Source organism: Rhinolophus sinicus, linkage group LG10 (assembly GCF_036562045.2).
Source record: "Rhinolophus sinicus isolate RSC01 linkage group LG10, ASM3656204v1, whole genome shotgun sequence".
In the NCBI taxonomy this organism is placed as follows: domain Eukaryota; kingdom Metazoa; phylum Chordata; class Mammalia; order Chiroptera; family Rhinolophidae; genus Rhinolophus; species Rhinolophus sinicus.
This window is the reverse complement of record NC_133759.1, coordinates 22,761,057-22,773,382: the sequence shown is the minus strand read 5'-3', so window position 1 is coordinate 22,773,382 and position 12,326 is coordinate 22,761,057. Positions and strand designations below refer to the sequence as shown.

The window sequence follows — 12,326 nt, the reverse complement described above, 5'->3', positions numbered from 1 at the left end:
TGCCTGGGACATAAGTAGGTACTCAGTAAATGTTTGCCTCGGATAGATTACTTTTAGCACAAACAGATATTTCTCAAAATTTCTTGTGTCCTATTTATTATTCTCTAAAATAACTTTAACCTGTGTTTTGACTGCTTACTCTTTTAATGAAGGAGCTGGAGAAGACAGTCAACTTCTCGGAGGAGGGCAGAGTGCCTCCTGTGATGCAAGAGCTCCTCAGAAACCCTCCCGTTATCTCCTGCCTGGATCTGATTGATGCCATCAGGACAGCCTGGCTTTGATGACCCATCAAACCTGTGTTTTTGTTTTTTGTTTCTTTCTTCCAGATTCTTAGAATTTGCACCAGGTATACCCCAGAACAAGACACCATGACTTTTTCAGATGGCTTGACCCTAAATCGAACTCAGATGCACAATGCTGGATTTGGTCCTCTGACTGACCTTGTGTTCACCTTTGCCAACCAGCTCCTGCCTTTGGAAATGGATGACACAGAAACAGGCCTTCTCAGTGCCATCTGCTTAATCTGTGGAGGTACCAACTACCTAGAAAACCTTCGTGAGATTCCATGAAGAACAACTTATACTTGTAATTTATGGGAAATTCCTCATCTCCATTTTGGAGTTATTTTGCATGGGAAAAGACATGTGAATAAAGCCCTGCATGCATGGTTGGGGTTTGTTGCATTGTTCCATAGTTTTAAGTTAAAGGTATTTGGGATTCTTCTGATCTGAAATACCAAAATGCTATTTCTCCAATTGCTACAGGTATTTTTTTTTTTTCCAAGGGAGGATCAGACTATAGTAAAATAAATCACCTAGGGACATTTTAATAATGATCCAAGGGATTTGCATGTACTGTTTGCTAATTTAGTGGCTGGGAATACAAGTCACTGGGCTGGCCAACCCTTGGAGAACTGGGATAAAATACAGCTTTCTTCTTTGTAGTGACCCCTACTGGCTCACAGGAAGCCGAATCGTAAGTGGTTAAAAAGTAATGGCTTTAATTAGGGGGCCCATTTACCTTGCTTTTATAACCATCTTGCTCAAGGTTTTAATTCAGCTCAGTAGCGACACCTCCTGGTCATGAGAAGTAATTATTTCCCTAGGACAAAAGCAACCGACCATCAAAATCTGCTTTTGGCCAACAAGGGGGACAATCATTTTCAACTATCACTGCTTAAAGCAGTTGCATTTATCTTCAAATTTGTATATATGATCAAGTCATCAAATTAATAAAGTTATAGTAGAGTAGGAACAAGGAAGATGGGAAATGGAAAGAAACCCTCTAGCCTGGAAAGTGTATAATTCTTTCTGTCCTGATACCAATTGTTTAATATTTTGTTTCTGGTATCTAGATCGCCAGGACCTTGAGGAACCGACAAAAGTAGATAAGCTACAAGAACCATTGTTGGAAGCACTAAAAATTTATATCAGAAAGAGACGACCAAGCAAGCCTCACATGTTTCCAAAGATCTTAATGAAAATCACAGATCTCCGCAGCATCAGTGCAAAAGGTATGTCTTTAGAGCCTGTGTATATTCACAAAGTGGACTTGCAGTCCTGACCAGGTCGCATTGCTGTTTTAAACCCGATATTTTAATTCAGGTTGTTTGATAATACCTTTTTGTTGTTTTTGTTTACGAATTCATTTCTCATTGAAATCAAAAGGAATTAAATAGTACCCACCACTTTAAAAAAAAAAACACAAAAAAATACCCCTCAAATTTGACCTTACTCAATGACTTTAGATGATGAGCTTTAAAATCCAGATGACTAAGGACTCGAAAAACTTTTCAAGAGAACGTACTGTATGGCAGACTTTTAAATTTTCTAGTTTTATACATTTCATTCCAGCTCTCCACACATGCTCTGGTTTATGTAAACTTGACTCGTTTTTCCTGAACATGAAAACACCAAGAAAAATGAATAATACTTAGGGTAATTGGTATTGGTTAAGTTTCTCTCTCCATCAACGTAGCCATTGGTCTCTCGTGTATAGGCAGATTGACTTCTGCACTTCTAAGCGAAGGAATTCTTGCCTTCCTGAGAGGTATATTCTTTACCTAGTAATTTTCAGTTTATGTGGCAATCTGAGCAATTACAAGAAGTGCCTAGAGCCATATCACAGTTGAGCGTTAGAGCTGGGTTTTCCTGTGTAGAGAAAAACTTAGCAGCCATCCCTGGTACCAAATGTTGTCATTACCCCTCCCCATAGCCTGCTCTGTCCCTAAGAACCTTGGTGAGCCAAGGAGCAAACTCCACATTTCAGAAAATGCTTAGAAACACAGTGAACTTGTTTGACAGTCTCAATCCTTGATCTCTTTCCTTCTAAGAAGTTTCTTCAGTGAGACCTGAGTTCATCCCTGGCATGAGATTAAGAATAGAGGCAAACATAGATACCAGTGCGAGACCGTTGTACCTATGTCTTTGATTTTGAAACAATGAGGCTGTTTAACTTAACACAGTCATTCCCTATCTTTAACTAGACCAGTACTAATAGAATTTACTGTGATTATGGAAATATTCTATAAACTGCATCATGCAATACAGCAGCCACTACCCACATCTGGCTCTACAGCACGTGAAATGGGGCTAATGCAACTGAGGCACTGTTCTGATTATACTTAATTTAAAAAAAATTAACTTTAAATCGCCACGCATGGCTACTGTGTTGGTCAAGTAGCCATCAAGTTAATAATCTCCGTACATTTATTACTCAAATCACTTCCTCCGTTTGTTGATTCCTGGTATCCTTTCAACTGTTTCATTTCTAAGATACTCTTTTTGGTCTTTTATTAGGAACTTCTGTTTGTAAATTAGGTTAAGTAAATATATATTGATATTGTTTCCTGAAACTAATGGAATTGTCAAATTTAAACATGTCACATTGCTGCAGCTTTTCTATAGATCAAGTAAAAATAGTTTAACGTGGTAAAAATCAGGAAAGGCTCTGGGAAGCACTGGTAACAGTTTTCACCCTTGTTAAAGTGCATGAAAGTTGATCCTTAGTTATTCAGCTTAACTCCATCTCTCTACCAGATTCTATTATCTCTTTTTAAAAGGTGCAGAACGTGTAATTACCTTGAAAATGGAAATTCCTGGATCAATGCCACCTCTCATTCAGGAAATGCTAGAGAATTCTGAAGGACATGAACCCTTGACCCCAAGTTCAAGTGGGAACACAGCAGAGCACAGTCCCAGCATCTCACCCAGCTCAGTGGAAAACAGCGGTGTCAGTCAGTCACCACTGGTGCAATAAGACACTTTCCAGCTACTTCAAACATTCCCCAGTACCTTCAGTTCCGGGATTTAAAATGCAAGAAAAAAAAAAACATTTTTACTGCTGCTTAGTTTTTGGACTGAAAATATATTAAAACTCAAGAAGGACCAAGAAGTTTTCGTATGTATCAATATATACTCCTCATTGTCTAACTTACCTAGAAGTACAAACTTTTTAAATTCTAAAAAATCAGCCATTTCATGCAACCAGAAACTAGTTAAAAGCTTCTATTTTCCTCTTTGAACACCCAAGATTGCATGGCAAAGACCCAGTCCAAATGATTTCACCCCTGGTTAAGTTTCTAAAGACTTTGTACATACAGAAATATGGCTCTGTTCTTTCTATACTGTATGTTTGGTGCTTTCCTTTTGTCTTGCATACTCAAAATAGCCAAGACACCAAGGTTATGAAACAGACTACTGTACGTGTCCAGCTAAGAAAGATTCAAAAAGATAACTGTCTTGCTTTCACAGAATAATCAAGACATCAAGGTAAGGAAATGGGACTACTGTACGGTATGATAAGATAAGGCTAAAGATATTCTAATTTAGTTAGTATGGAAGCTTGTCCTTGCTCTTTTGATGCTCTCAAACTGCATCTTTTATTTCATGTTGCCCAGTAAAAGTATACAAATTCACTGTACTAGCAGAAGAGAATTCTGTATCAGTGTAACTGCCAGTTCAGTTAATCAAATGTCATTGTTCAATCGTTAATGTCACTTTAAATTAAAAGTGGTTTATTACTTGTTTAATGACATAACTACACAATTTTTTTAAAAAGATACATTTTTACAGTAATGATAGCCTCCAAGGCAGAAACACTTTTCAGTGTTAATAAGTTTTTGTTTACCTATTCACAAGCCATTAGGGAAATTTCTTGGGATAATTAGCAGGCTGGTCTACCACCTGTACCATGTAACTCTAGTGTCCTTCCTGACTCATGCCTGGTACTGGGTTTTTCCCAGTCTTCTTGATGCCCAGGGGGAACCGTAAGTCCCAAAGGCATGGGCAGATAATCTGCACCCTTTGACCTTGTTCAATCACTATGAAGCAGAGTGAAAGCTGTGGTAGAGTGGTTAACAGATACAAGTGTCAGTTTCTTAGTTCTCATTTAAGCACTAGTGGATTTTTTTTTTTTTATATTAGCAAGTCTGTGATGTACTTTCACTGGCTCTGTTTGTACATTGAGATTGTTTAACAATGCTTTCTATGTTCATATACTGTTTACCTTTTTCCATGGAGTCTCCTGGCAAAGAATAAAATATATTTATTTTAAAGGTGTGTGGGAGCTTTCACTCAACTTTCATTTTCAGTAAAGAGACAAGAGAAAACAGTTCCATTTTTAATGTTTAAATTTCATTTCAAAAAGCAGGTCTTTAGTCTGCAATCATGACAATTAAAATCTGTGCTAATGCACGGCAGTCTATAACAATACTACAAGCCAATCAGACAGTACATGACATTTCAATGAGTAAAAAAGAGCATAAAACTGTATGTGTAAGAACAAAATGTTAAAAGGCCTACCACAATAAAAAACCATCAATTACATTATCACATTAAAATAAGCCAGATGTACAAAAGTCTGAGACAGGAAAGACAAAAGGACAACACAAGTTATCTGTTGAAAAATGTTTCTGTGCTCTTTGGGCACTTAATTAAACATTGCAAAATCAACATCTTCTTCTTCATCAGACTCGGCAAAATATTTTACTTCTTTCCTAGCCCGACCAGTCCGTGGCAGAGAAGGTGGTTCAGAAGCGAAGTCTGATGGGAAGATGTCCATATCGGAATCCTGATCAAAAGATGTTTTCTTCGGTTTCTAGACATTTTTTAAAAAACAATAGATTTAAAACCCCAACGTTAAGAAAATAAATAAAGACTCATGCTAAGAAGAATTCTCATTCCTTCCACTTCACTTGCATTTGGGAATTATAAATAATGGTGCTTTTAAAATCAGAATTGTAATGCTATTAATAACAAGTATAAGACCAGTTATCTAACTTTTATGAAGGAAAAAAGGATTAAGTATAATAATTTGCCACGTTGGTGATCTTGTATTACTTATCACCATTTTTATTTCTTTCAGAATGTATATATTACCCAGCAAATATGCACAATGCCCAGATTGGTATAAATTCAAATTGTCTAATTTGTAAGTATCTATCAATTCATGAGAGGAAAACAAGACTCATGCACAGTATGTAGAGCACACAGTGTTTATAAACATGTAGGAAGAGTCACCAGAGATGTAGAAGACTGGATGGAAGAGGTCAGTATGAAAAGCACCATAAAGCTAAAATCATCTGTTTGTATTTTAAGTTTTAATGGGAGAGAGAGAAAAAAGGGGGACATTTGATATTATTAATTTATCTAAAAGAGATAGTGTACTTCTGGAGAAGGATCAGATTAATAGGGAAAATGATCCACAGTCAAATGAATTCAAGTTAAAAAAATAAAATTATCCCTCGTCAAATACAGAAATAGCCTTTCTTTGGTCTGAAAAAATATTTCAGACAGGTAGCATATAATTTCCACTGCTTATTGGATGAAATACTCTTAATTAAGGATTTTCTATTCTTTCATCCAAGAAATAGTCCTGATTATATAGATTTAGACTTGGATCATTATTTAACCATATACAAGCGCCCTAAGGATAAAGGATGCTAGGTTTAAAGCTGTTACAAGACATTATAGTAATAAGAGAACTAAGTTAGTTATAGATCATCTTAAATAAAACGCTGCATTACAAAGATGCTTATGATTACCTTGCTTGGTGGTTTGGATGTTTTCCTGCCAGGGTTATAATCACCTTCATTTTCAGAACCAGATGCTTTCCTTTTCTTTGCCCCCCGGCCTTTACCTTAAAATGATACAAAGCATTTTTTCCCAAGGTTAAGTGCAATATAAAAAGGTAAAAACATTGTACTTCTTTGGCATCCCCAATCAGTACTGTAATCCTGATCTTGTAATGTGAATGATGTAGAAACAGTCTGACAGCATCATTTCAGTTCTGGAGTTGACATGAGTAAAGTATTTCACAAATACATTTAAACTAATTGGAAGGTCCTCATGACCAATTTTAATGACCAAGCCCCTGATACACAATAGAAAATATTTGCATTTTGTACGTGTCATCCTTGGGCCTGAAAGGAAATATCTCTTAGAAGAGTGTTTTTAAATTGAATGTGATGGAAAAAAAATTAGTTTCTAGCATGTCATAGACCAATACTTTTAAAAATATAATTTAAATATGAACTACTAGAAAAGTAATAACATACTTTCTTATTAATGCAATTTAGATAAAGGTTTGAATCCTTACTCTAAATTTTACTTATTACACATTAATAACAACCAATTGCAGATACCATTTTTAAGTAGTATAGTCTTAGAATAAACCCTCTAGTATTACTCAGGAAATAATCTGTCAAATTCATACTCCTTCTTAGACCTAGAATTATCACATATAGCATTTTTTTTTAAATTTTCATCTACCTAACGTCTTATTCTCATCATTGGAGGAGGAAGAGAAAAAGGTAGTATTTAAATGTTCTCCATCCTACAGTGATGCCAGTGAGTGAAAGAAAATTGAACTAAATTGCAATTCTAAATTTTGAAGAATTCCTTAAGAACTACGACCAACTAGATTGTATTGGTAAGAAAAGATAGCCTCAATGCTCTTGGGATGTCATATTTGATTAAATAAAGCAATGAAATGGCACTTTTGTATTTAAAACGTTTCAAACTATGTACACCATAAGTACCGACCTCCCCAATCACTGTTTCTTTTACACCCCCCTATTCTCCCTTGTTTCCCTGTAGGTCTGTATCTCCTTATCCTAACTGCTACTTTAAGAAATAAATACATTGATAATATCTGTCAGTTGGATAAAAGGTTTGAACAGCTACCCTTAGAGAAAATCATGTCTTACGTATTTGTTTTTAAAGCATCTGTAAGGACATTCTAGGTTCTGAAGGCAAAGGGGGGGTCCCAGAGAGTAGAACAGGTGCTGATGCCCTTGCAGGGCCGAGCACAGCAACTTTACTTCCCAGATAAGCAAAAAGCTCTGGTCTAAGAGTCCTAGCTCCAGTCTACTCCAGTCATTGTCACACATCAGCTAGTGAAGAGCCCACATCTACCTTTTCAATAATTAGTTATTAAACAACTAGCCCACCCCCACCCCGCGCACATGGCGGTCTCTGAACCATTCCTAGATATGCAAATTGCTTACTTAACCCCTTTGAGTCTCGATTTCTTGACCTGTAAAACAAAGCGACTGGACTAAATTGCTATACTTCCTTTGGACTGATTCTTAGATACATTGCTTATTGAGGAATAAAGCAATTTAAAATATGTACCCAGTCTCTTTAAATTCAATGAGTAGAAGACACTAAATATTTTCCACATGGCGTATGCTAGAGAGTTATACAAAGACAATGCTCACCTTTTGGTGTTGTAGTCTTCTTTGGAATGCCAAATTCTGAATCTGAGTCAGAGTTTATAGTCTCTATTTTCTTCTGTTTGGGGGTTCTCTTGGGCTTAGGGGTTGTATCTGAAGATGGTTTTCCTATTAAGCAAATTTCCATTTCTTAAAACAATGTAATATACTTACCAAGAAACCAAGCTGAAGTGAGTCCTATAACAATGGCAGTTGTTACAGATGATATGAAATTGAGTACCTTAAGTAATAAAATGGCTTCTCTCCACTTGGTGTCAATGTAAAGACAAACAGTTTCTCATAGATGATGAAATGCTTTTTATTTAAGTATGTATAATTTGCCCTTTGATAATTCAAGTGAGATATTTTAAATAAGGGCCATTAAAATGAATTAAGCAGTAACTTTTAAAAAGCAGTAGTAAAAATGTAATATAGTCAAGACAAAAAACACATCTGACATATTAATTATAACCCAAGTATAACCACATATTAAGTTCTAACTTAATAAAATATTTTAGAGGAAAAAAAACATTTTTATGGGACCCTTGAATACCATGAACAGAAACAATTCACTTCCATGCAAAAGATGAAATACAGACATGCACTTTTATGTGGAAAGAAATATGAAAAGTCTAGAAAAGCAAGAAATAGACCCAAAGGCATTTGTTTCGATGAATTTTGTTTTAAAAATAGACCTTGTTTTTCAGCTCCAGTTACAGTCTATGTGAAAACTGAGTATCACTAATCACTTGTGTGATTAGTAAAACCTAATTTGAAAAAATATATATTTATTGAATTAACCACAGACTTTTCCATTAAAAAACAACAACAACAAAAACCATGTTAATTCTATGGAAAATGTATTCCCAGTCTCAATTTGAGATGCTAGAGCTAAAGCCCCTCATTAGAACTATAGGGGCAGCCCACCCTCTTGTGGCAGCGGCAATCACAGATCTGGGGTCCTTTCCCGCTCTTGGGTTCTCACGCCTAAGCACAAGAGCTCCTAGCAGGAGTATGGGCTTGACTTAGCAGGGTGTTCTAGGGATTACTTTTTTTCCTTCAGAAGAGTTTCCACGCTTGCAGTGTTAGGTGGCACTTTCAACTCTACTGGGCCAATTGGTCAGCTGAGTACTATGAGTGGCCTTTTTGCTGTAAACTTATGGAGCTACAGAATTTAACTTGTATAATAATTTATGTAACTTGAAGTTAACATATACGATCCCTCCGATGGACATGATGCATCCTCTCCTTGAAATGATATTTTGTGGAAACTGTATTTTTGGAGGAAGGCTGAGGACTTGCTGGGGTCCCTGAAATCACACTACACAGGCATCACCCTGTGTCATCAAATGACACAGGCTAATTCAGCTACTGGTCAAACAACCAAATAAGACCGGTGTTTTGATATGCTATCCTTTTAGTCAATGCTAACCTCTAACTCATTAGGTTAAATAGGAATGAACAGCTTGATGAAGGAAACATGTTGATATGATGAAAGAACAGATATGGCTCTTAAGTTTTCAGGATGGTTATAAGATGTTCATATGAAGATGATTAAAAAAAAAAAAAAAGATGCTTAAAGGGTAATTATATGGCCTGTCTTGGTTTGAGTTCCCCAGAAGCAGAACCTACCTGATCCTAAGACAAAGACTTAAGTACAAGTATTTATTTGGGAGGTAAAGAAAAGGGAATAAAAAAATCAGACAACAAAGAAAGGGCGCCAGTAATGGGTAAGTTATAGTAAGCCTGTCACCCTCTGGGAGCCAGTGTAAAACATATCCCAGAGGGGCAAGAACACTAAGATATTTGCAGACCACCTTTCCTCAATCACCTGGTGGCTGGGCATGGGGAAATGTTATTATCCCAGCATAGCAACAAAGAAAAAGTCCTGAGGCAAAGAAATGTAGACACTGGCCCATGTGCACTAAAGTGGTAAAGGCAAAGGGATATAGGTGGGACACTCAATGTGTTGGCTAGACAGGCTCCTATAGCCAACCAATTTGTCACCACAGTCCTAGTACATTCAGAATAAGTAGGGACTTTTATAGTTGTTCTGCTACAATTCACACATGTGTGTCTATAATGGTATTGTCTGTTGTGCATTTTTAAGATCCTGAAGGGACAGTTTATACTGTTTGTTTACTTGCTGTGTAAGTAGCAATTATCTTTTAAACACAAAGCACTAATACTGACCGCCTTCAAAAACACCAAGGTATGTACCTTGGTATTATTAACAGATTCATGAATCAACTCAGTGTTTCTTGGGCAATCTAAGGTTATGGAAAAGAAAGAAGCTATATGACTCACAAAGAAAAAGAAGACCTCAACTGAACTGACCAATCATTCCACATGAGGAGTTAAGGCATGACCTATATAGATAACACAGTCAGGCTGCTAGCAATACAAAATTTTATACTACTTTGCAGTCAAACAACTACAAAAGAGCTTTACTAGAAAAGCTATCATTAGTATCAATGCATGGAATTACTTTACAATTATAATAGCTTTAAAATAAGGTCTTAAAATCATTTTAATAATTACCTTACATGGTTAGAAAAAAGGAGGGATTCTCCTTATAAACATTTATACTTTAAAACTACATTCTAAAGAAATCCTAGTTCAAATCGTTTCAAATTATATTAAATCTTTACCATCAACTAGCTCTACGTGGTTTATGCAATACTTAACAAAATCAAATACAAGTACATACCCTTTTTAGCAGCTACTGTTTTACTTGGAACTTTATCTGTTTGTTTCAGACCAAATGATGGTGAAAAAACAGAAGCAGAATCTTCTTCATTACTGTCAAATTTAGCTGAATCTAAAAATCACAAAGCTTTTTTTCAGTAAAGAGATTCTATAAAAACCACTTTATAGTTAAACTTTTATTCTTTTTACTGATGACTTCTCTTTAGCTAGATAATTGACCTTGCAAGTTTCTATTTTCTGATCATATAATCCACAATATACAAATAGCTGAAAATAAAAAATATAACAATGTTATATTTCAAAAATGTTAACTGTGTTATAAAACAATATAGAAATGAGTAGGGTAATGAAGTTTCTTAATAGTCCCAAATGTTAATCATTTAAAACTTCACTGATCAATTCAAAAATACATACTGATGATTTATTTTAATCTGATACATGAAAAAGCTCTCACTGTGGTTATTTTAATATCTACACATCTGAGGCTATTAACCATTTCAGGAATATAAGTGATAATAGTCAAATCTACGAGAGTACTAAACTAATCTTTGTAGATCAATTTTAAATCACTGAAGATGAATTTAAAAGGCATGTAGGCTCACCTTCAGTTTACTTTCACACTCAAATTAATCAAATCCTCCCTCCCTCTCTCCCTCAAAATCAAAACAGCGACTCAGAATGGCTACTTAGGTATAAGTGATAGTTTTATATAACTGTTCTGACCTGCTGTCAAAATGCATATCTATCTATATGTATAGAACATGTACCAGATCTATGTATGTCTATCTACATGTATGTATTAAAAAATGCAAGACAGTGAATCAATTTAGTCTAACTAGATCGTTTTGACCTTAAAAATTCCACACTCAAAAACATAGGGAATAAAAAATATACACCCTGAGTAAAATTGCTTCTATGAAAGTTTTAGGCTTTTAGCTACTAGGGTTTAGTAAAACAAATCTGCATATTGCTATCCTTGTAGTTGTAAAACAAATAAAAAAACTGTCATATACATTCACGTTGCTATGAAAATCAAATTACAATCTTCCAAAATTTCTTTCTATATTGTTTTTCATTAAAACACTACAACCACATTACACTCCCTACACAGATATAGGTTAGCATCTGTCTATCTACTTAAGTGCTTCCATAATGCTTATTTTGATCAAGTAGTTGGGAACAAACTCAGGAGCAATAAACTTTATTACATTGAGAAAAATTCGGAAAGAAGGTAAGTTATCTACTCACACACACACAAAAAAAATCCTGAAATTAAATCATGACCTAATGATTTATCTACTGTTTTTAATTCTCCACTAAAACATAGCAATAATACAATAAGTAACCAATGAAAAAACTAAATGAGCATACCATCTTCTGACTTCTGAGAGTATGAAGGAAATGAGAAAAGATTCCCAAAATCCTGACCTTTTTTGTCATGCGAAGATTTTCTATTAGAAAGAAAAATCAAACACCACAATTTAAATACCTGGTTTCAACCTTGATAAATTATATGTGATATGTACTGCAGGATTATAATCACAGAACAAAATTTTGTTCTCTCATTTGTTTCTCTCTGTTAAAGACAAACTCTTTTTTTCTCTCTCATATGCAAAAGTGTGCGTACACACACACACACACACACACACACACACACACACCCAAGCCAATGATTTAATATAAGAGAATGGCAAGAGACAGTTATTCAAAATATCACTAAATTAAATTTTATGGTTGACAGAACCAGAATTTAACATCAGTAATTTATTAGTAAAAGTCTAAGGAGAATGTCAGAATCTCCATCAAAGTAGGGAATAATCCTGTTTCTGATCCCAGACTACATGTGATAAAGTACTTTTTTATAATAGATTGTAAAATACTTCCCTGAAAAATCTGAAATAGT

The 12,326-nt window shown here is 35.2% G+C and overlaps 2 protein-coding genes across 4 annotated transcripts in view; one reads left to right on the top strand and one right to left on the bottom strand.

Annotated features, from left to right (window-relative positions):
- Nucleotides 1–3,405, top strand: part of RARB (retinoic acid receptor beta) — a 668,790-nt gene extending 665,385 nt beyond the window's left edge. For both annotated transcript variants that reach the window (XM_019745272.2, XM_019745273.2), the window contains 3 exons: nucleotides 327–531; nucleotides 1,355–1,513; nucleotides 3,062–3,405. In XM_019745272.2, coding sequence (XP_019600831.1) covers nucleotides 327–531; nucleotides 1,355–1,513; nucleotides 3,062–3,258 — 561 coding nt within the window. In that variant the 3' untranslated portion in view covers nucleotides 3,259–3,405. The remainder of the gene's footprint in view (nucleotides 1–326; nucleotides 532–1,354; nucleotides 1,514–3,061) is intronic.
- Nucleotides 3,406–4,607: 1,202 nt separating this feature from the next.
- TOP2B (DNA topoisomerase II beta) overlaps nucleotides 4,608–12,326 on the bottom strand; it is a 52,887-nt gene continuing 45,168 nt past the window's right edge. For both annotated transcript variants that reach the window (XM_019745271.2, XM_019745269.2), the window contains exons 32-36: nucleotides 11,795–11,874; nucleotides 10,425–10,535; nucleotides 7,721–7,843; nucleotides 6,044–6,138; nucleotides 4,608–5,097 (exon numbers count right to left, since the gene is read on the bottom strand). In XM_019745271.2, coding sequence (XP_019600830.2) covers nucleotides 4,930–5,097; nucleotides 6,044–6,138; nucleotides 7,721–7,843; nucleotides 10,425–10,535; nucleotides 11,795–11,874 — 577 coding nt within the window. In that variant the 3' untranslated portion in view covers nucleotides 4,608–4,929. The remainder of the gene's footprint in view (nucleotides 5,098–6,043; nucleotides 6,139–7,720; nucleotides 7,844–10,424; nucleotides 10,536–11,794; nucleotides 11,875–12,326) is intronic.